The following is a 25,161-nucleotide window of genomic DNA, read 5'->3' on the forward strand; positions in this document are numbered from 1 at the left end:
GCTTATTAGGACTCCATTTGGTCTAGCTTCTTATATGTCTCTATACATTGCCCAACAGTATCTAATTCCTTTTTCTGAGAATGTAAAAATAAATGACAAGTGAAAATAGAGATTGTATGCATTTCTTCTCTAAACTGATAATATCGCACACAAAAGTTGTAAAGAGCATTTTCCTTTATGTCAGTTTTGAAAATTAGATTTTTTTAACCAAATATCACTGTTAAAAGAAAACAAAACAAAAAGGCAATCAATGTCATTTATTTTTTTGCATATACTTATTGATGACTCCAGACAATTTCCTCCACCACAAGCATCGTTTTAAACTTTTATTTTACTATTAGGTACAAAAATCCAAAAGGGGAGTTGTTTTACTTGACACTCTTCATTTAAAAAGCACAGGGTCTATAATAGTTCTATAAATATATAGATTATTTTCTCTGGAAGGGTCGACATGATCCTACTGGCTCTCAATAATAAGGCTTGAAAGCAGTGGCCTCAGTGTCATCGCAGTGTGACCAGCTCTTCAGAAGATGTGGGATGAATGGCAACTGTGTTGTCAAAGTCTGCCTTGGTTGCCCCCATTTTGACTGCAACTGCAAAACCTTGTAGCATTTCATCACATCCCAATCCTTGCATGTGCAGTCCCACCACCTAGAATGAAAAATACGAGAGGTTTACCAAGCACAAATACAGTTAAGGAAATGGTCCAATTATTTAACATTCTGGTACATAATAAACAGCGTCTCAGAATTATCCCATAAATATGAATTATTTCAAGATGAATATGTAGGACTTTTTAAGACATACAGGGGGTGATTCCGACCCTGGCGGTAAAAACCGCCAGGGCCGGGGTCCGCGGGAGCACCGCCAACAGGCTGGCGGTGCTCCTTTGGGCATTCTGACCGCGGCGGTACAGCCGCGGCCAGAAACGGAAAGTCGGCGGTGTACCGCCGACTGTCTGCTGCCCATGGGAATCCTCCATGGCGGCGCAGCTTGCTGCGCCGCCATGGGGATTCCGACCCCCATACCGCCATCCTGTTCCTGGTGGTTTCGGCCGCCAGGAACAGGATGGCGGTATGGGGTGTCGTGGGGCCCCTGGGGGCCCCTGCAGTGCCCATGCCAATGGCATGGGCACTGCAGAGGCCCCCGTAAGAGGGCCCCACTTTGAATTTCAGTGTCTGCTTAGCAGACACTGAAATTCGCGACGGGTGCTACTGCACCCGTCGCACCCCTTCCACTCCGCCGGCTCCATTCGGAGCTTCATCGTGGAAGGGTGTTTCCCACTGGGCTGGCGGGCGGCCTTTTGGCGGTCGCCCGCCAGCCCAGTGGGAAACCCAGAATGACCGCCGCGGTCTTTTGACCGCGGTACGGTCTTCTGGCGGTTCCCGCTTGGCGGGCGGCTCCCGCCGCCCGCCAATGCTGGAATGACCCCCACACTACCTTATTTGTGGATGGCTCTTACGATATATACAATGCGCACACACACACATATATATGTACCAGGAAAGACTTACAATTTATAGACCTTTCTTGGAATGAAAAAAATGCCTTCAAATTTGGTGATAGAAACTGTATGGAAAGTTTGTTCAGAACAGTGCAGTAAAATATTACTATATTTAAGTCTTCAAAAGAGCAATTGATCTAAATGTTATTGAATTTTACAAGATATCACATCAATCTGAGAGAATAGATTTTGAAGTAAAGAACACTAAGACATTACAAGGTAGGAAATAATGTTAACAAATAGTGACTAAGAAACTATCTGGACGGGGATGGATTATTGAACCATCGCAGAGGAGTTGGTGTATACATCTAGAGCAGTGGTTCCCAACCTTTTGACTTCTGTGGACCCCCATTTTATCAATACTGGAGCCCGGGGACCCCCACTGAGTCATTACGGATAGTTGGAACCTAATATTATTAAATTTTCTAAGCAGTCGCGGACCCCCTGAGGAGGCTTCGCGGACCCCCAGGGGTCCCCGGCCCACAGGTTGGGAACCACTGATCTAGAGGATGCCCCCAGGAGGACGCTAAATCTGAGGCCCTCGATGGGAATATTTTAAAATATCGGGAAACTAAGGCGGACTAGACGAAGGTGTCTAGCCTGGATCATACTCCATCCAGCCACTGTTCAAAAGTAGACACTTCAAATTAATAGGTGCTGCTGAACCGATGTGCTGGTATAGGAATGAGTGTGGTGGAGAGGGGGGTGCATGGTTATTTGCGAATTAAGTCGCTGAATTTGCTGGATAATGCAGTAAAAAGTATTTAAAAATAGAAACTCTCTGTAGAATAAACTGTATCATACCCAAGCACTTCCTAATTCAAGGATATTGAGTGTTTGCTTACAAAGGCTTGGATCCAGGCTAGACTTTCAAGATAACCACAAACAACGGAAACAATTTCTATTTGCATTCAATGTATATTAGTAGATCCCTTACTTAGAAATCTTTCATGGATTTGGTCCATTTTCAACAGATACTGGTCATTCCTGTCTTAAACTTTCCAGTTAATGCATTGAGTCATTTGAAACTCTGAGATTGACAAATAGTTCAGAGGCATGAACATCATGGAACAGGTCTGAGCTCGATCTGGCCTCTGCTGGAAAATTTGAACTTCACAGTAGTCGAAAAGAGTCCAAAACACAGCCCAAAACCTTCCAAAAAAATATGTTTTGGGAAACAAAGGAAGTAAGAGGTCTCGAAACTGTATCACCCAGTCGTACAAACACAGAAGACCATACTTGCATCTGGAAGAAGTTATTGATACACCTCTGATTTGATTTACAACGAATAAAGCATGACATCTCCTTAACAGTATGTAGACTCCATTCATGGCCAAAGACCTACGAATATGTCTGCTACTGCCTGCCAAGCTAAGAATGACAAAGGACAGAGAGACACTTTGGGGCCAGGAGAAAGCAAATGCCCCAACAATGTCAGTCCCAATGCCAGTGGAGAAGGAATATGATAACCCCAGAAAATAGTAAGTCATGCGTGTTGGGAGGAGTTATTTGTTTAAATAAAAAGCCCACAAGTGCAAAAGCATTAATACCACATGGATGAACTCTGATCAAGAAAGTCACACGAATATAAGAAGTGGTGGATGCAAGCCTGCAAGTGCATCGCAGCTGCACAAAATGAATATTACCTTTAATGAGACATGAAGGATAACCAGCTTATATGTATTTGCTCCTTTAGAGAAATAGGAGAATATTAAAAAAATATATATCACTATATACAGCCATTTCTTTTCTACAATTAGGAGAGAGAATAACGTATGCTTGGGCAGGTCACTGCCTTGAAAGGTTTAAGGAAACCTGTTTTAGCTCACTGGATATCAGTTAATATGAGAAGCCATCAGAAGAAAACGTTGACATTTCAGATTATACATTAAACAATAGTCTCATTTTAGGCTAATCCCTCACCACCTCTAATAAAGAACAGAGAAAGAGGAGAGAAAACAAGACTAATGTTTTTGTGCAAAAGAATTATATACAGAGAATTCAGTTTAAAAAGGTGAAGTAACAGCAACTTCCGATAACATTCTTATTCAACTTATACACATGATTCATACAACTATTTACTTCCAGTCATTCACACATGCCCAGAATAATGGAAGTTTATAAACTTGCATTCTCTTGTATGTGGGTGGTTCAGTTCCTTTGTCATGGAGAATTTGTTTTGTATGCCTTCCTGAATGCAACACAAATCAATTGCCAAAAAAACCCTCGAAGTAGCAAACAATCCAGAGCCTACTCCTCAAAGCCACTGTTTGAATGTATTGTTGTCTTTTATGTCCTGCCTTTGGCAGATCATTATAAAGCACACAATGGTGTCTAATGGTTTAGAAGGCCCATTAGGTAAAAAAAATAAACAAACTAAATGTAAAACTAATAGTCCGAGGACATAAAACAGGAGGACAAAGAAGACACTTATGTGAAGGTCGCAGCCTACCACGGACCACTGCCTACTTTAAACGTATCCTGTTTTCCTTGAAGGAAATCGGGCTGCAGTTCAAAGCAAAAAGTTGCTTTATTTAAAAGCAAACACAGACATGGAGATCTGATGTCTCCAGCAAGCCACCTCCCTGAGTAGCAAAAATTCGCAATTTGTGAGTCACAAAAGGAAATGGTCGTACATCTGGCCCTACTTGCCCTGTTAGCATGTAGTGCTGTAGATTCACATGCGCTGCCTACTCCTGTCATCTTGTGTTGGGCCCAGATAAGTGTAAGGTGTTTTTCTTCGAAGAATTCTCTCGAATCACGAGGCAAAGTGACTCCTCCTCTCAGTGATATTGGGCATGAGCATCAACTCCACTGTTAGATTGTTTTCCTGCAGTTGGGTGAGACTGGAGTGTGAGTGTTAGTGAAAAAATGTCCATGCACATGATAGTATAAGTAGTTACTTCAACTACCACAGGTGTCATGGGTGGAGGGCAGGGGCATGTGAATCTACAGCACTACATGCCACAAACAGATGCTTACAGGGTAAGTAATCTTATCTGTTCGATGGCATGTGTTGCTGTTGATACATGTGCTCTGCTTGGACTATAAAGCAGTTCCTTCTATAAAGAAGGTGGCTAACCTGTGGGTGTTGAAGTTGTTTGGAAAAGGTGATTAGCACTGCCTGTCCTTTATTTGCTTGCTGGAGTGCTAATATATCAACAAAGTAATGTTTAGTAAAAGTGCGTGGAGTTGACCATGTAGCTGCTTTACAAATCTCATCTATTGGTACATTACCCAGGAAAGCCATGGATGCTCTTATCTTGCAAGTAGAGTGTGCCCTTGGAGGTGTGGGCAAAGTTATTTTAGCTTTGGCATAACATGTCTGAAAGCATTTCATTATCCATCTAGAAATACTTGATTTTGATATGGGCTTTCTTATGTGAGTCGGCGAAAAAGCCACAAACAGTTTGGTTATACAAAACTCTTTAGTTCTGTCAATAGAATACATTAAAGCTCTTTTAACATCAAGTGTATGAAGGGCCCTTTCTGCAACTGAATCAGGTGGCAGAAAGAAAACAGGTCATTCAACTGACTGATTTAAGAGGAAAGTGGAAACTACCCTTGGAAGGAATTCTGGGTTAATTCAAAGGACTACCCTAGCTCTGTGTATTTGGAAGAAAGGTTCCAAGGTTAATGCCTGGAGCCCACTGACACGTCTAAGTGAAGTGATGGTTACTAAGAAGGCTACCTTCCAAGATAAGAATTGGAGAGGGCAGTTATGCGCGGGTTGGAATGGTCGACCCATAAGTCTGGTGAGTACAATGTTGAGATTCCAAGTAGGTGCCAGAGGGATCCTGGGTGGAAATACTCTTTTCAGGCCTTCCAGGAATGCCTTAATAACTGGTATTGTGAACAATGATAAATGTTGTCTGTTTTGCAGATAAGCAGCTACTGCAGCTACATGTAGGCGTATTGAACGGCATGCTAGGCCACACTTCTGTAAATAAATTAGATAGCAGACAATGTCTTGAACAGTTGCATTGAACGAGTCAATTTATTGACCATGGCAGTAAAAGACAAATCTTTTCCATTTAGCAGCGTACCACGCTCTAGTTGTGGGTTTACAGGCTGTTTTTGAGAATAGTCATACATTCTGGTGGAAGATTCAGATAACCAAATTCTATTACCTCAGGACCCAAATCTTTAGGTTGAGTTCCTTTGGATTTGGGTGCCCGACTTCTCTATGATTCTGAGTGAGAAGATCAAGGTTGAAGGGAAGCTTCTTGTGTGGCACTACTGAAAGCTCGAGTAGTGTGGTGAACTATGGTTGTCAAGACCAAGTGGGAGCTATCAGGATGAGGGTGAGAGATGTTTGCCTGATCTTCTGAACCACAAACAGGAGGAGTGGGAGAGATGGAAAAGCACAGGCAAATATCCCTGACCAGTTCATCCAGGGAGCATTGCCCGTAGATAGTGGGTGTGGGAGCCTGGAGGCGAAATCTGTGTATTTTGCGATGTTTGCGGTTGCGAAGAGGTCTACCTTTGGAAACCCCTCCTTGTGGAAGTATGGAAGGAGGACTTGTTGGTGGAGTTCCCACTTGTGGACTTGTTGCCGCATCCTGCTGAAGAGGTCGGCAAAGTTGTTGTCCATCCCTGGGAGTTGTTCTGTTAACAGGTGAATTATGTGACATTTTGCCCAACGCCAAACCATCTGAGATTGGTGTGATAACTGTAGAGAGTGCCCCATCCCTGTTTTTGTGAATAAAACCTGGCTAGTGTATTGTCCGTCCGGACAAAGACAACCTTGCCTTTCAAGTGGACCAAGAATGCTTTCAATGCTAGATGAACTGCCTGAAGCTCTTGCTAGATGATGTGGAGACTCTGGTGTTTGGTCTCCTAAAGACCCTGAACTGTGAGATCCTGTAGGTGTGCACCCCATCCTGTGAGGGATGCGTCTGCTGTGAGAATAATCTGGGGAACACAGTAGAGGTACGGTTGCACCTTTGTGTGTTCCACCACTGTAGAGTGTGATGTGTGCGGCTGTCTACAAACGCTAGATTTTGTCAGTGACCCTGTGTGACTGACCCTCTGACCCACCAGACATTCCTGCAGAGGTGCATATGTAGTCTTGCATGTGGTACTATTGCAATGCAAGATGCCATCATGCTTAAGGCCTAAGAGTTGCTGAATTGTTCTGACTGTTATATGTTGACTGGGGAGAAATAGTTGTAGCAGCTCTGTGATGTTCCTAATCCTGGCTGCACTTGGGTAGGCTAATCCAGGTTGTGTTTTGAGAATAGCCCCTAGGTATGGCTGAATCTGTGAAGGATGAAGATGGGATTTTTGCATGTTGACTGTAAACCCGAGTCGTTAAAGATGCTGTAGAGTGGTCCGAGTGTGTTGGACATAACTGATGTGTACTGGCTTTGATGACCCAATCGTCCAGATACAGGAACACATGGATTCTCTGTCTGCATCAATATGCTGCAACTACTGTTAGGCACTTTGTTAACACACGGGGTGTGGTAGTGACTCTGAATGGGGGCACTTTGAACTGATGTTTTCCCGCTATGACAAACCTGATTTATTTGCGGTGAGCTGGATGTATTGGAATGTGAAAGTAAGTGCCCTTTAGGTCCAGTGCAAACAAAGTCACCCTGTTGTAGTCGAGGAATTACATCATGAAGATTTATCAATTGAAAGTGCTCTGAGAGGATGTAACGATTTAGAGGCCTGAAGTCTAATATAGGCTGAAGTGAAACATAATTTTTGGGAATGAGGAAGTAAACTCCTAAACCTTGTTGCTTCATAGGAACAAGCTCCTTCTTCCAACGGAACCTGTACTTCTTGTTTGAGCAACGTGTGGTGTTCTATGGAGAGTTTGTGTCTTTGAGGTGGGATATTTGGAGGTGTTTTGATGGGCTCCAGACAATTGCCATGCCTGGATAATATCCAACACCCACTGATCTGTTGTGATTTTCCAGGCAGGAAAGAAAAGGTGTAGTCGTCCCCCAACAGGTGCTATGTGGTTGGGGGGGGAATGAGAAATGAGTCACTGTTTAGAAGTGGAGAGTGTGGTGCGTGGGGAGTCACCCTTTTCATGCCCTTTGGACTTATTTCTTCTATATGTTCCTCTGTAATATCCCCTCGATGGGCGATGTGACCTATAGGAAGAGGTAGAGGCATCTGTTGGTGCTGTTTTGGTGCTTTGTTTGCACATGGGACACCGAAAGGAACCACAAGAAGTGGAAATTTGAACCACCCCATTGTTTTGTCAGGCTCTATGTCCTTCTGTTTTAACGTTTGCTCCATCTGGGGACCAAACAGATGTTGTTGGTCAAAAGGGACATTAAGGAGCATCTGATGTACCTCTGGCTTAAAGCCAGATATGCGTAGCCAAGCATGTCTACACAACAGTATGCTTGTATTTATGCCACTAGCATCTGTGCCCGCTGAGTCGAGGGCATATTTGATTGAATTGTTTGAAATAAGTTTACCCTCCTGGGCAATTTGTTGGCCTCTTTTTTTGTACTTCTCAGGGAGATGTTGGAGGAGTCCTTCCATTTCGTCCCAATGGTCTCTGTTGTACCTCGCCAACAACCCCTGGGTGTGGGCAATTCTCCAATGGTTGGCATGCCATCCTTTTTCCCAAAGTATCAATATGTTTAGACTCTTTGTCCGGTGGAGGGGCATCTGCTGATGACTGAGAATTAGCACTGTTACGGGCATTAGATACCACCAGTGAATCTGGGGCAGATGGCCTTTGATGTAAGATGGATCTGAAGGTGCAGCTTTGTATTTCTTGTCTATTCTTGGTGTAATAGTACATGTCTGCAGCAGATCTTTAAAGATTTAATCTGAGTGATGGAGCTTCCCCTTTGGCAAAGGCAGCTATTGGCATGTTATAGAGAGGATCTCAAAGAGAAAGTCATCCTCAATGGGTTTTTGTTTTGTGCAAAGAGCCTGGTGATATGCGGCTGCCCAAGCTATTAGTTCCAGGAAGGATGTTGCATCATCCGGGGGTGATGGCTTAGCTGGGTATCGGCCTGGGTCTATAGTTCTGGGTATATGCCTGGATCATTATCCCAAGGTTGTCAATGTAGCTGTCCCATGGATCTGTGGGCTGCTGTTCACGGTCATCCTCTCCCCCCACATCCCCACTGTAAGACTGAGGGGGAGCTTTGGGAGTGATGTCTGCTAGAGAGTGATTTATTGAACGAGGTGGAGCAGATTGTGGAGGAGAAGCAGGCAGAGATGGCTGTAGAGGACTGGTTGCAATATTCCTTTTCTTTTTGTTAGGAAGTCGATGGCCTCCTCAAAAGAAAGCTGGTGCTTCGATGGAGTAGGCACGGACTGCACTGCCTTTACCACAATTTGACCAGTAGATAGCTGAATGTGTATCTACTTCTGCTTCAGATTGAGCCTCTCCTTCATAGTCTTGAAGATCAGTTCTAGAGCTGAACTTGATCTCTGTTTCGGTGTCATTGTGCTCGGAGCCTAAGCAGCAGAGGCCGGGGTGCTCGGACCCATTGAAGCAGATGGTCGGCTCGGCACCGAGATTGGTTGGTTCAATGCGTTACCGGGAGGTTTCAGCTTGGCTATCAGTACCGAGCCCAAGGCCGGGGCATCCTTAGCAGACGTTTGGTGCCTAACCATGGCCTGTTGGCAGTGGTGGCCCGGGAGCCATAATTTCAGTCAGAACCAAATGCATCTTAGTGGGCTGAACAGGTGCATGGGTACTCACTGTGCTCTGTCCTGAAGAAATGTCCTGCATGTGTAGGCTGAACTCTATTTCGGATTCAGAGTCTGGTATGGATAGGGCCTCTTCCTCCGCTGCCAATGCCTCATGCAGTTCCTCCACTGCCTGTTCGACATCTTGTTTGCTGAAGATGTCGGGTGTCTCTTACCGACCTTTGTGCTGCATCTTTCTAATGGTCCCGCAAGGTTTTCTTCGATCAAAAAGATCGACAGGCCTCACAGTTTTCGTTGTTGTGTTGGGGAGACAGGCACAGGTTGCAAACCTAATGGAGGTCTGTATGCAGGTATTTTTGCGTGGCAGTTGGGACAGAATCAAAATGGAGTTTGGTCGATTAGCAGCGCATTGTTGGTCGAAGCCGATGAGACAAGAAACATGGCCCAAAAGGGCGAGGTCCGAAGTCAGCAACTGGAGAATGAAGAATTGACAACCAAAGGATTGCTTCTGTTTTTGAAAGACGACGGTGGAACGCGAACAAAAACAATATCTACGAGTATAGAGGTTTACGTCGAACCAAAGGTGAAAACGGTCTCGAACCGGAGTGCCAAAGAACACGTTCGAACCCGATGGCAAAAAGAAAACAATCTAACAATGGAGTGGATGCCCAGTCACAATATCAATGAGAGGAGGAGTCACTTTGACTTGTGACTCCAGGAACTACTTCAAAGAAAAACAACTTGCACACATCCGGACCCAACACCAGATGACAGGAGCATGGAGAGCTTGTGTATCTGCAGCCACACATACCAGGGAACATCTTGTTCTTATCTTGTCACATTTGCTGTACATTCCCAGAGCACTTGTTTACTTTTCTTTCTCTGACTTCAAAATTAGAGCAATTATGTTACAATCTTGCTGGATACTTGGGGTAGGAAAGATTTTTATTTTTGTACAGAATTTATCAGGATTAGGAACACAATGAAGCACAATTTTTGTTATTTCTAAAGTGTGTTGGAAACAAATACTTTAATATGATCAAAACAAATCATTAGCCTAGGTGATGCAACTTCGACACATTTAGGTCTGTGCACTGTATAGCTTTATTAGTAAAACTGTATGTTTGTGCAAATATAATGGTCATTTAATTTGAAAATATGTTGCCTGTAATAGCAGTGTGCTACCCCACCATGAATACACCACTTTACTCTGCACCACTCCACACCACTGTACTCTACACCACTCCACTTTACACGACTCCACTGCACTTTGCACCACTCCACTCTATACCACTTCATGCTGCACCTCTTTACCCTACCTTGTACCTCTCTACTCTGTGCCTGTGCACTCATCATCACTCTGCTCTGCATCACTGCACTTTTTGCCACTGCACTCTACACCACTGTAGTCTAGACACACCAATCTTCTCTGCATATCTCCATTCTGCCACTGTACTCTACGACGATACAACGCTGCACTTTTTGCCACTGCACTCTACACCACTGTAGCCTAGAAACACCAATCTTCTCCGCATATCTCCACTCTGCCACTGTACTCTACAACGATACAACGCTGCACTTTATGCCACTGCACTCTGTCAATACACTCTATGCCAGTGCACTTTACTGTGTACCACTCAGCTCTATGCCCCTGCACTCTATGCCGTACGCCACTCTAATCTACTCTGCACCACTGAACTCTACACCACTTTACTCCACTCTACTCTGCAAAACTGCAGTCTCTGCCACTGAATTCTTTGCCAGACTACTATGCACTACTCCAGTCTATGCCAGTGCACAGTATGGCACTATACTGTACTCTATACCACTTTATGCTACTTCACTCTACGCCACTGCACTCTATGCCACTCTACTCTGCACCACTGCATCACTCAACTCTGCACCACTCTACGTCACTGCACGCTACGCTCCTCTACTCTAAAATGCCCCACTCCACTACTATGCACCACTCTAATTTGCCAGTTCATTCTACAATGCTGCATTGTACACCACTGCAATCTATGCCGTTACACTCAAAGCCACTGCACTCTATGCCACTATACTCTGCAACACTCTATGCCAGTGCACTCTACTCTATTCCACACCAGTTTATACCACTCTACGTAACTCCACACTATGCCACCCCAGTACATAACACTGTCTGCCACTGTACTCTACAACACTCTACTCCACTTTTTCCCATTCCATTCTATGACACTCCACAACACTCTCCTCTACGCCACTAACTTTTAGGCACGCTGAACAGTAGCTGAACATGGTTAAAACACACTGGCAAAGCCAATAGCTCTTGCATGGGCAAGACCTATTGGCTTTGCGAATGCTTGTCAATTGGAGGCACTTTCACCAAACAAGAGCAATCCTATAACCCTTTCAAGGTTTTGAGACCCATACTTCTTTGCAAGATCTCCCAGCAGGAAATCAATTACCCGCAAAAGAATACAGCTACTAATAATGCCATTATTTACAAAATGAATTTGTTTATTGCACACACCACGTAGTGAGTTGTCCCTAGGTGCCATATGGCAAAGGGGGTACCTGGCAAGGGGACGTAGTGGCGGTAAAGTAGAAAGAAACAAATAAATGGGCAAATGTGACAAGAACAGAAACTATAGAAGAGCTCATCTCAGCATTTAGATTCCAACAGGAAGGTTTTAACATTTTTTCTTAAGCTGAGTAATGTGAATTTTTTGGGATGTCCAATGGCAAAAAGTTCCAGAGGCTAGGACACAGGAACAAGAACTTCTGTTTGTCTTTTCAGCTAAGATGCAAAAAGGGTATCACTGGAAATCCAAGATTGCTAGACTACAAATACTGTGTAGAGACAAACAGGTTACTTGCCTTCAGTAACTCTTTTTCTAGTGGATACTCTACCTAATCGCAGATTCCTCACCTTAGAATAATACATAGGTGCCACACTAGATCCAGAAAACTTTTCAATAGCAGTGCTCCTGCAAGGTAGAATTGTGCAGCTCTACTGTAGCTCCACACTGCTCTGAAACTGACGATGGAGAGCTGCAAATAAGCACCACCCCTGCACAGTGAGGTCAGTTTTTCTTTTTCCTCTCTTTACCCTGAAATATGGAGCGTGCACAATTGTTGCTTATAGTGTGATGAATACTAACTTGGGACTTTTTTAGATGTTAAAGAAAGAGGTCACTTGACAGAACGGCGAGGTGGGAGTGAGGTGTTATTACATCCACCAGAAAGAACATTATTGAAGGTGAGTAACTTTTACTTCTGGTGGATGCTTCTAACCGGAGGTTCCTCCCCTTGGAATAAATATCAAAGCAGTACCTCCCCACGTGGAGGGAATGTTGGGTAGGCTCAGACTAAAAGGTTTTGCAGGACCCTGTAGATGAAATTCCTTTCCTGCCACCTTGCCATCAGGGCAGCAGTGCTTGGTGACCATATGCAGGCACTCCCAAATCACAGCCTGGCAGATGACATGGACAGGCACTCTGCATGCCCATGCAGTGGTAGCGGTCTTAGCTCTGACCGAATGGACTCTCAGACCTTCCGTATGGAGGCTGTTTATTGGCCATTCCAAAAAACTCAAAAAATCCCATGGTGCAAACAATATAAAGGAAAATGTTACTTACCCCGTAAGCATCTGTTTGTGGCATGTAGTGTTGTAGATTTACAAGCTGTGCATACTCCTGCCATCTAGTGTTGGGCCCGGATATATACAAGTTATTTTTCTTCAAATAAGTCTTTCGAGTCACAATGTAGTGTGACTCCTCCTCTTGGTGAAAATGCACATGGTCCTCGACTCCACTCTTATACTGTTTTCCTGCATGGCAGGTGAGGATGGAATGTGATGCGAAGCAATATATGAGGAGGTGATCATCCATAAGGGGTAAAAAGATAAGAGACACTGCAACAGCCACAGGCATCCCGGGAGGAGGGTGGGTACATGTTAATCTACAGCACTACATGCCACAAACAGATGCTTACAGGGTAAGTAACATTTTCCGTTTGAGGCATGAGTGGCTGTAGCTACACATGTTGTGCATGGACTGTGAAGTAGACCTCCCAAAAAGTGGTGGCTAGCCTGTGAATGTTGTAGCAGTTTGAAAAAGTGTATGGAGGACTGCCTGGCAAACAGTTTGTTGGCAGGCTAGGACATCCACACAGTAAGGTTTTGTGAAAGTGTGTGGTGTGGGACCAGAGAGCTGCTTTGCATATATCTGCTATAACGATGGTCCCCAGAAAGGCTATACAGGCTCCTTTCTTCAGAGTGGAGTGTGCTCTAGGGAAGAGTGATCACAGTCCTCTTGCCCTTAGCACAGCTTGTCTGCATGCACATAACTATCCTTTGGTAATTCCCGATTGGATAGAGCCTTCCCTTTGTGGTGTTTCAAGAGAGCAATAACAAGTTGTTGTGTCTTTCTAAATGGTCTGGTTCTATCAACATGGCACATGAGCGCTAAATACAGAGAGGCTGTTCCACAACTGAATACGAATGTGGGAAAAAACAGGGAGGTCAATGAACTTACTAAGGTGAAAGTGAGACATTACCTTACAGAGGAATTTCAGGTTGGCGTGGAGGACAACTCTACACCTAGGTACATTGAAGAAGGGTTCTTCCAGGGTTAATGCTTGAAGGTCACTGACACATCTGAGTGAAGTGACACCACCTAGAAATGCTGCCATGAGAGAAACTGAAGGGGGCATGTGTGGAGTGGCTCAAATGGAGAGCCCATGAGTCCTGTGTGTATAATGTGGAGATTCCAAGAGGATGCTGGTGGAGTCTGGGGAGGAATAACCCTTTTGAGACACTCCATGAAATATTCGATAACTGGTATCCTGAAGAGAGAAATGTGTTGTCTATTCTGAAGGTAGGCAGCTACGACGGCTAAATGTAATCATATGGATGTAAAGAGTTTCCTAGAAACCTGGAAGTGAAGTATGTAACAGCCAATGTATTGTACTGTCGCTTTCAATGGGTCAATTTATTTTCAGTGACAGCAGCAGACAAATCTCGTCTACTTGGCCGCATAGCAGGCGTAGGTCGAGGTCTGCGAGCTTCCTTGAGAATGCTCATGAATTCAGGTGAAGGATTAAGGTATCTGAATTGTATGACCCTAGAAGCCACGTTACAAGGTCAAGGAACTGGGATATTGGTGCCTGATATCTCCATGTTTATGCATGACAAGACCTGGCTTGTTAGGGAGCCTTGAATGCGGAGCCAGTGAGAGTTTGAGCAGAACCGTAAACCAGGGCGGGCGGGCCCATGTGAGTGCCTCCAGGATGGGGGTGAGAGACGTCTGCTGAAGCCTCCAAACGACAAATGAAAGACGTGGGAGAGAAGAAAAGCCTAGGCAAATATCCCTGACCAGTTCATCCACAGTGCGTTGCCGCTGGACTGTGGGTGTGAAACCTGGATGTGAAGTTTGGGCATTTGGTATTTTCTACTGCAGCGAACATGTCTGTATGTGGGAACCCCTATCTGTAAAGGTAACGGTTGAGGACTTGTGGGTGAAGTTCCCACTTGTGGACTTGTTGCCACGTACTGCGGAGGAGGTTGGCAAAATCGTTGTCCATTATCAGAAGGTACTCCACTAACAAATTAATTCTGTGGCAGAAAGCCCATTGACAAACGGTCTGGGATGGTGGAGACAGCTGCAGAGAGCATGTCCCTGCTTGTTTCTCAAGGACATGAATGGCTGTCGTATTCTTCATCTCGACAAAACTACCTTGCCCTTCATGTGAGGTGGGAAAGCATTCAAGGCTAGGTGAACGACTAGAAGTTCTAGGTAGTTGATGTGGAGGCCCTGGTACGTGGTCTCCCACTATAACTTGTAAAGTCAGATCCTGTAAGGGTGAACCCCACCCGCCCACGTCCACTGCAAAAATCGTCTGCAAAACCCAGTCAAGGAAAGGTCGGCTCTGGCCTGTAACAATTAGTTGGTGCTCCACCGCTGCAGAAAGTGATGAGTGCGGCGGCCGATGAACACTAGATCTTCCCAATGACCCTCCGCCTGAGACCACTGATGTGCTAAACATTCTTGCAACTGCCAAAAGTGAAGCCCGGCATGAGGTACTATGTTAATGCAGGAGGCCATCATAGCTAGGAGGGACAGACTGCTCTGACTGTGAGTAGTTGATTTGGTTGAAACAATGGAAACAAATCCTGAAAGGATTGGATCCTGGCAGGATTTGTATAGTCTATGCGTATCTTAGAGTTGAGAATAGCCCTAAGTAGAACTGGATCTGTAGGGGTTGGAGGTGGGATTTTGTGACATTAATTGTAAACCCTAAGCGATGAAGCAGGTCTATTGTGACCTGTGTGTGTTCACAGCACTGTTGGCGGGTGTCACTTTAGATAATCCAAACGTCCATATACGGGAAAATGTGGACACTGTCTGTGCAGGTGTGCAGCCACCACCGCAAGGCATTTGGTGAACACCCGAAGCACAGTAGTACCCCAAAGGGGAGCACTTGGAACTGGTAATGCCTTCCACTGACCATCAATCTGAGATACCCGCGGTGAGCTGGATGTATTGGTATGTGGAAACAAGCATCCTGTAGATTGTGTGTAGATCACCTTTCTGGAGAAGCTGAATGACATCCTGAAGGGTCACCTTGTGAAAATGCTCTAAGAGGATATATTCTTTTAGGGCCTGAGGGACCAGTCTTTTTTGGGTCTTTGGAAGTACAGTGAGTATACTCCTGTTTCTTGCTGTTGGCGGGGACAGGCTCCATTTATGGGGAGCAGGGCGTTGACCTTTTCCATGAGCAGCTTTGATGTTCTGGTGGAAATACATGTTTGAGAAGTGGAATGGTGAGAGGTGCAGAAGTGAGCCCCAGACAATAACCTTATTGAATAATGTCCAACACCCACTAGTCTGTGGTGACGGTTTGCCTTGAGGGAAATAGGCCTTGTAGGCACCCTCCAACAGATATTGGGTGGTCGGGTGGCGAGAAGAGTCAAATCAGGGTTTGGTGGTTCTTTTAGCTCCTTTTGGTGAGCTACTCTTGCCTCTACCATTGGAATTGTTGCACCTATAGGACCCTCTAAAATAAACATTCAGAGAGGATTGCTGGACCTGGGTGAGGTGATAGGACGTCAAGGTTTCAGGGGAAGTAGGCGTTGAGCCTCCACGGTAAGGGGTGAAGTAAAAGGAGCTGCAGGGAGCAGTTGTTTGCAGTGTCCCCATCGCTTTGGCTGTTTCCGTATCCTTCTTGATCTTCTCTAAAGCTTGGTCCACTTGGGGACCGAAGAGGTGCTTACCATCAAAGAGCATATTCAGCAGGTTCTGCTGAACTTCCAGTTTAAAGCCATAGATACGGAGCAATGCATGTCTACATAGCAGACTACTAGAATTCATACCTCTGGCAGTGGTGTCAGTTGCGTCAAGAGCACAATGAATAGAGGTGCTGCATATCAGTTTGTCCTCAGAAACTATGTCCTGATACCTTTACTATACTCTTCTAGTAGGTAATGGGAGAGCTCCACTGTTTCGTCCCAATGGGCACGATCAATCCTGCAAGAAGGCAGACTGAATTCGCTGTGCGCCAGTGATTGGCCGACTGCACAGCCAACCGTTGCCCTGCGGCATCTAAGCATATGCTTTCCTTTTCTGGTGGCGGGTATCCTTGCTGGCCTTAGAATTGGCTTGCTCACAGGCATTAGTGAGTACTTGGCAGCCGGGTTGGGAGTTGACCGCACATTTACATGAGGTCACGAGAGAAGGCTTTATATTTTTATCCACCCTGTGTGTAATAACCCTAGCCCACACAGGGCTTTAAAAAAGTCAGGGGTGTGACGTAACATGCCTTTGAGCATGGGGTGAATCTGAGAGGAGTCATGAGTGGAGGAGAGGGTTTCAAAGAGAGAGTCCTCCTCTAAGGGATGAGTGTGGAGTTCCACCTAATGAAAAGAGGTGGCACGAGCAATGGGCTCCTGAAAAGATGAGGGATCATCTGGATTGGAGGGTCGGGCAGGGTAAAAGTCTGGGTCTGTGTCCTCTGGTGGGCCTAAATCGTAGGAGTCCCTTAGATCACCATGTGGGGGCCGTCAAATGTCATCCCCCTCTGCACGTCTACCCATGTCAGAATGTGGAGACCCCTGAGGTGTGATGTCAAGGGGGTCCCCCGGAGAAGCAGAAGGGGAGGACGAAGGCTGAGGAACAGGGCGAGGGAATGGTGGTGCATGGTGTAAGGAGCTGGTAGTGTTATCTGCCTTTTTGCTTTGTTGTGAAGGAACTGAAATGTCCAAAGCCTCCTAAAGGACCTCCTAACATATCGAGGGTAGAGCAGCAGGGCCTGAAGAGTGGGTTAGAATGCGGCCATGTGAGGGTGAATAAACAGGTGTTTCTGCCTTGAGACAAGTTGCTCCTGCAGCTTATGGAGAATCGGGTCGACTATGCTGGTGTCTGACTTGCTGGTCTATGCCAAGGCCTTCGACTCCGCGGATTGCCTTTGGTTTCCGCTTTGAGGTTCCAGTCAGCGCTGAGGAGGATGTGGTTGGTGCAGAGTGTCAGCTCTTGGCGGTGTCAGGTTAGCGGGTACTGAAGCAGTCGGTCTCAAAGGCTTCTTTGGCACCAAGCCAGAGCTGGGCAGGTCATCTAAAGTGGTTTGTCGGTGCCGATCATGGCCCGAAGGCAGTGGTGGCCCGAAAGCCTGCCTCTCGTGATCCAGAGTGGTTGAATGTCCTTTGACTCAAGGCTGCTCATGGTGAGTGCAGTGTCGAGGGGAGGTGTATTCACAGATTGCTGAGCTGGCTGCAGGACCTCGATCTCCATGTGAGAGCCAGAACATTCTTCAGAGGAGAAAGCCTCTTCATTCGCAGCTGACGGCTGTGAGTGTTGTTCCCCCTCGACGTCCTTGTGACTGAAGAGGTCTAGGGTGTCATCTCCACCCCTATGCAACATCTAAATTCGACAAGTGGGATGGTCAGGAAGAGTCTTTTTAGAGCAGAAGGAGTGGCAAATGTCGCAGGCAGCCTTGTTGTGCTGTGTTCTGGCGAGAGGCACAAATTGTAGACCTTATGGAGATCAGTCCGAGGATATTTCATGTGGCACCAAGGACAATATCGAATGGTGGCTGTTCGGGTCATGGTGAAGAGACGAAACAGAGAGACAGGAGTAGGTCCCGACGGGTAAGGCCCAGAAGTGGCCGTGGTTGATCGGACCCACCTTGAACAAAGTAAGCAAATGTTAACCCCAGATGGAGAAGAAGGGAGATGCGATCCAAGTACAATACAAACCGAGGGAAGGAACCATGTGAACTAAAAAAAAAAGCACAGCAACGGTGTCAACCTGGAGCACAGGAGCACACATCCAAACCTGCCAGGATAAAGAAAACAATCTAACAATGGAGTGGATGACCTTGCACATTATCAATAAGAGGAAGAGTTACACTACTTCAAGAGTAAAAAGATTTCTTCAAAGAAAAGCAGCTTGCACACATCCGGGCCCAACACTTCATAGCAAGAGTATGCACAGCATGTGTATCTACAGCCACACATGGCTCGAACACCTTAAAGCCCTTTTGGGGCCAACTGATAGAGCCTCTTCCCATTCAAGGGGTGAAGATAGCAAAGTATGCTGGAACAGTGATGGATTACCCAATGTGATGGGGAGTCGCAACTTTGGGTCAGAATGCTGTACCAGCCCCAACCTGTCTGGGTTTCACTGAAAGTGCCTTAAGTACACTCATGTGACAAGTTGACTTAATCGTAATGAGGAAGACAGTTTTTAAGGTGAGAAGATGCAGCAAACAGCTATGCATCTGCTCAAAGTGCGTACACATTCAGGGACCCCTCTTGATGGTTTGTGATCAGGAAAATGCCCTGGTACTCCAACCACCTGTAATGACACAGAACCTTCTGACACATGATCCCATTCCGTCCTTCTTTTTGCACTACCACATGGTAATGGTGTTGTCCATGAGAACCTGCACCAGCTTCCCCTTGATGTATGGTAGAAAGGCCTTCAGGGCCAGACAAATGGTTTTAATTCCAGAATACTGCTACAGAGACAGACCACCACCGGAGGCCAGAGTCGCCTGACCTCCACCACCCCCAGGTGGCCTTCCCTGCCCAGAAGGGACATGTGTCACCACAATAAGTTCAGGGTGGTGAAGGCAGAAGAGCTTGCCACTGGACCAACTGCATTTGAGTGAGCACTGCTACAAATCTTAATCCATCTCCTCTGAGACCTGGATGACATTGGCCAGACTGCTTTGATGTTGGGCCCACTGGAACTTCAGATTCTATAGCAAAGTAAGCATGTGCTACCCAGCATAGCTGACAAGAAGGATGAGAGAGGCTAAGATGCCAAGAAGCTACACAGCTGCTTTGAGTATGAGGTAGGACCAGACCTGAAACCTCGGGATAATAGCCTGAATGTCCTACTCGTTGTAGCAGAGGGAAAGCCTTGAACGCTACTGTGACCATAAATGGTAAATGGAAGCTTCTGAGAAGGAGTTAGGTGAGACTTTGGCTTGTCCATAGTGAACCCAACAATGTCAATACATTCACTATCTGGACTAGGTCAGCAACTGACAGTGGTGTGCCCACCTTCAGCAGCCAGAGATCAAGGTACAGGAATATTAGTTATTCCCGATTTCCTAAAATGAGCAGTGACCACTGCCAACACTTTCTTAAACACCTGAGGGGCATGCAACAAACGGAAAATGTCACTTACCCAGTGTACATCTGTTCGTGGCATTAGTCGCTGCAGATTCACATGCTGTGCATAGTCCGCCGTCTGGTGTTGGGTCGGAGTGTTACAAGTTGTTTTTCTTTGAAGAAGTCTTTTCGAGTCACGAGACCGAGGGACTCCTCCTACTTTGGTTCCATTGCGCATGGGCGTCGACTCCATGTTAGATTGTTTTCCCCGCAGAGGGTGAGGTAGGAGTTGTGTATGTTAGTAATAGTGCCCATGCAATGGAATGAATAAGTATGTACAAAATGAAGGTTAAAGTAATATATTTACAAATGTACAAATGTTGAAGATTACTTCCAAACGGCTACAGGCTCCCGGGGAGGCGGGTGGGCGCATGTGAATCTGCAGCGACTAATGCCACGAACAGATGTACACTGGGTAAGTGACATTTTCCGTTTGGTGGCATGTGTAGCTGCAGATACACATGCTGTGCATAGACTAGTAAGCAGTTATCTCCCCAAAAGCGGTGGTTCAGGCTGTAGGAGTGGAAGTAGTTTGAAATAAAGTTCTTAGTACAGCTTGACCTACTGTGGCTTGTTGTGCAGATAACACGTCTACACAGTAGTGCTTAGTAAATGTGTGAGGCGTAGACCATGTTGCTGCCTTACATATTTCGTTCATTGGAATATTTCCTAGAAAGGCCATGGTAGTACCTTTCTTTCTGGTTGAGTGTGCCTTTGGTGTAATAGGCAGCTGTCTCTTTGCTTTAAGATAGCAGGTTTGCATGCACCTAACTATCCATCTAGCTATACCTTGTTTTGATATTGGATTTCCTGTATGAGGTTTTTGAAATGCAATAAATAGTTGTTTTGTTTTCCTAATTAGTTTTGTTCTGTCAATGTAGTACATTAGTGCTCTTTTGATGTCTAATGTATGTAGTGCTCTTTCAGCTATTGAGTCTGGCTGTGGAAAGAACACTGGCAATTCTACTGTTTGATTTAAGTGGAACGGTGAGATGACCTTTGGTAAGAATTTTGGGATGGTTCTTAGAACTACCTTATTTTTGTGTATTTGAATAAATGGTTCTTGTATAGTAAATGCCTGAATTTCACTTACTCTTCTTAGAGATGTAATGGCAATGAGAAATGCAACTTTCCACGTTAAGTATTGCATTTCACATGAATGCATGGGTTCGAAAGGTGGACCCATGAGCCTTGTCAAGACAATGTTGAGGTTCCATGAAGGAACAGGTGGTGTCCTTGGTGGTATTATACTCTTTAGGTCCTCCATAAATGCTTTAATGACAGGTATTCTAAATAGGGAAGTTGAATGAGTAATCTGCAGGTAAGCAGATATTGCTGCGAGATGTATTTTTATGGAATTGAAAGCTAGATTTGATTTTTGTAGATGTAGTAAATATCCTACTACATCTTTTGGAGATGCATGCAATGGTTGGACTTGATTATTATGGCAGTAACAAACAAATCTTTTCCATTTACTTGCATAGCAGTGTCTAGTGGATGGCCTTCTAGCTTGTTTTATGACCTCCATACATTCTTGTGTGAGGTTCAAGTGTCCAAATTCTAGGATTTCAGGAGCCAAATTGCTAGATTCAGCGACGCTGGGTTTGGATGCCTGATCTGTTGTTTGTGTTGTGTTAACAGATCTGGCCTGTTGGGTAGTTTGACATGAGGTACTACTGACAGGTCTAGTAGTGTGGTATACCAAGGTTGTCTTGCCCATGTTGGTGCTATTAGTATGAGTTTGAGTTTGTTTTGACTCAATCTGTTTACTAGATATGGAAGGAGAGGGAGAGGGGGGAAAGCGTACGCAAATATCCCTGACCAATTCATCCATAGAGCATTGCCTTGAGATTGCCGGTGTGGGTACCTGGATGCGAAGTTTTGGCATTTTGCGTTTTCTTTTGTTGCAAATAGATCTATTTGAGGTGTTCCCCAAACTTGGAAGTAAGTGTTCAGGATTTGGGGGTGAATTTCCCATTCGTGGACCTGTTGGTGATCCCGAGAGAGATTGTCTGCTAGCTGGTTCTGGATCCCTGGAATAAACTGTGCTATTAGGCGAATGTGGTTGTGAATTGCCCAATGCCATATTTTTTGTGTGAGGAGACACAACTGTGTCGAGTGTGTTCCCCCCTGTTTGTTTAAATAATACATTGTCGTCATGTTGTCTGTTTTGACAAGAATGTATTTGTGGGTTATCATTGGTTGGAATGCTTTCAACGCTAGAAATACTGCTAACAATTCTAGGTGATTTATATGAAACTTTCTTTGATGTACGTCCCATTGTCCTTGGATGCTGTGTTGATTGAGGTGTGCTCCCCACCCTGTCATGGAAGCATCTGTTGTTATCACGTATTGTGGCACTGGGTCTTGGAAAGGCCGCCCTTTGTTTAAATTTGTACTGTTCCACCATAGAAGCGAGATGTATGTTTGCCGGTCTAACACCAGGTCTAGAAGGTGACCCTGTGCATGTGACCATTGTGATGCTAGGCACTGTTGTAAGGGCCGCATGTGCAATCTTGCGTTTGGGACAATGGCTATGCATGAGGACATCATGCCTAGGAGTTTTAAGACCATCTTTGCATGTATCTTTTGTGTTGGATACATAGCTTGTATCACCTTGTGAAATTTTTTAACCCTTTGTGGACTTGGAGTGGCTATCCCTTTTGTTGTGTTGATTGTCGCTCCTAAGTATTGCTGTGTTTGACACGGCAAAAGGTGTGACTTTGCATAGTTGATGGAGAAACCCAGTTTGTAAAGGGTTTGTATAACATAATCTGTGTGGTGTAAACACTTTGTTAGCGAGTTGGTTTTGATTAACCAATCGTCTAGGTACGGGAACACGTGTATTTGCTGCCTCCTGATATGTGCAGCTATTACTGCTAGACATTTTGTAAAGACTCTTGGTGCTGTCGTTATTCCGAATGGCAACACTTTGAATTGGTAATGTATTCCTTCGAATACGAACCTTAGGTATTTCCTGTGCGAGGGATGTATCGGTATATGGAAATACGCGTCTTTTAGATCTAACGTTGTCATGTAGTCTTGCTGTTTCAGTAGTGGTATTACGTCTTGTAACGTGACCATGTGAAAGTGGTCTGATTTGATGTAGGTGTTTAGTGTTCTGAGATCCAATATTGGTCTCAGGCTTTTGTCCTTTTTCGGTATTAGAAAGTACAGTGAGTAAACTCCTGTGTTCTTTTGTGTTTTTGGTACTAATTCTATTGCGTTTTTTTGCAGTAATGCTTGAACTTCTAGTCCTAGAAGGTCTATATGCTGTTTGGACATCTTGTGTGTTTTCGGTGGGACGTTTGGAGGGAGTTGGAGAAATTCTATGCAATAACCATGTTGGATAATTGCTAAGACCCAAGTGTCTGTTGTTATCTCCTCCCAAGATTTGTAGAACTGGCTTAGTCTTCCTCCCACTGGTGTTGTGTGAAGGGGTTGAGTGACTTGTGAGTCACTGCTTGTTTTGAGGGGTTTTGGGCCCTTGAAATTTTCCCCAGTTTCTTGGGAATTGGCCCCCTCTGTATTGGCCCCGAAAGCCTCCCCTTTGATACTGTCCCTGGTAGGTAGACGGTGTTGGTTGTGAGGTGCTGGCTTGTGTGGCTTGACCTCGAAACCCTCCTCTGAAAGTGGTTTTGCGAAATGTGCCAAATGTGCCTCTGCCCTACGGGGAATAGAGTGCGCCCACGGCTTTAGCTGTGTCAGTGTCTTTCTTTAATTTTTCAATTGCAGTGTCCACTTCTGGTCCAAACAATTGTTGTTCAGTGAACGGCATATTGAGCACTGCCTGTTGTATCTCAGGATTGAAGCCGGATGTGCGCAGCCATGCGTGCCTCCTTATCGTTACAGCAGTATTTATAGTTCTTGCAGCTGTATCTGCTGCATCCATAGAAGAACAGATTTGGTTGTTGGATATGTTTTGTCCCTCTTCAACCACTTGTTTTGCCCGTTTTTGGAATTCTTTGGGGAGGTGCTCGATGAGATGCTGCATCTCGTCCCAATGGGCTCTGTCATATCGCGCTAGGAGTGCCTGCGAGTTGGCGATGCGCCACTGATTTGCAGCTTGTATTGCAACCCTTTTCCCGGCTGCATCAAACTTTCGGCTCTCCTTGTCTGGAGGTGGTGCGTCGCCTGATGTGTGCGAGTTGGCTCTTTTACGAGCTGCTCCTACGACAACTGAATCTGGTGTCAGTTGTGATGTAATAAAAGCAGGGTCTGTGGGTGGTGCCTTGTATTTCTTCTCCACCCTTGGGGTTATTGCTCTGCTTTTAACTGGCTCCTTAAAGATTTGTTTAGCGTGCCTTAGCATTCCTGGGAGCATAGGAAGGCTTTGATAATTGCTATGGGTGGAGGACAGGGTGTTAAAAAGGAAGTCATCCTCGATAGGCTCTGAATGTAGCGATACGTTATGAAACTCTGCTGCCCTAGCTACCACCTGAGCATACGCTGTACTGTCCTCAGGTGGTGAGGGCTTAGTGGGGTACGACTCAGGGCTATTGTCCGATACTGGGGCGTCATAGAGATCCCATGCGTCCTGGTCATCTTGGCTCATGGTGGTATGAGCTGGTGATTGTGACAGAGTCTGTGCCGGTGATATATGAGCTGCCGGTGGTGGAGAGGGTGGTGGAGTTACCTTCTTCACCACTTTTGCTTGTGGTGTTTTTTCTGGTTGTTGGAAATCTAGTTTCCTTTTTCTTCTGATTGGGGGAAGGGTGCTGATCTTCCCTGTACCACTTTGTATAAAGATCCGCTTTTGCGTGTGATCTACAGCTGTTGTTTGTAATTCCTCCTCAAATCTGTGTTTTTGAAGTTGGGAGGACAGTGATTGTTCCTCTGAGTAGGAACTGGCTTTCGGTTCGGTTGCTGGGCGTTTTGGCACCGAAACCGTGTCTTTTGTTGTTTTCGGCTCCGAAGAGATTTTCCTCTTTTTCGGTGTCGTACCTTCTTGGCGTCGACCATCTTCGGTGCCGCTATCTCTGTGCCGAGCAGCTTCGGTGCCGCTGTCTCGGTGTCGACCCTTTTCTGCGGCAGTTTCTCGGTTCCGAGATTGCTGCGTGCCTGTGTCTCGACCTGAGTCGGACGATCTCGGCACCAGCTCGCCCTTTTTCGGTGCCGATGGACGGTCACCTACTTTATGGGTTGGGCCATGGCCTGTCGGCAGTGGCGTCCCCTGGGCTTTGTCTGTTTTTCTGTGTGATGCTTGTTTCGACGTCTTACTCACGGTTTCTTCGACGTCGAATTCTTCGGAATCCGATTCGTGGATGGAGAATGTTTCTTCTTCTCCCTCTTCCTCGAACCGTTGTTGTCCTGTCGGCGTGGACGCCATCTGCAACCTTCTGGCTCTTCGGTCTCGGAGCGTTTT

General features: G+C 45.5%; 1 protein-coding gene across 1 annotated transcript in view; it reads right to left on the minus strand.

Annotated features, from left to right (window-relative positions):
• Window positions 1-242: 242 nt before the first annotated feature.
• GSR (glutathione-disulfide reductase) overlaps window positions 243-25,161 on the minus strand; it is a 175,813-nt gene continuing 150,894 nt past the window's right edge. Inside the window, exon 13 of the mRNA XM_069237415.1 lies at window positions 243-651. Coding sequence (XP_069093516.1) covers window positions 502-651 — 150 coding nt within the window. The 3' untranslated portion in view covers window positions 243-501. The remainder of the gene's footprint in view (window positions 652-25,161) is intronic.

This window comes from Pleurodeles waltl, chromosome 1_2, assembly GCF_031143425.1.
Source record: "Pleurodeles waltl isolate 20211129_DDA chromosome 1_2, aPleWal1.hap1.20221129, whole genome shotgun sequence".
In the NCBI taxonomy this organism is placed as follows: domain Eukaryota; kingdom Metazoa; phylum Chordata; class Amphibia; order Caudata; family Salamandridae; genus Pleurodeles; species Pleurodeles waltl.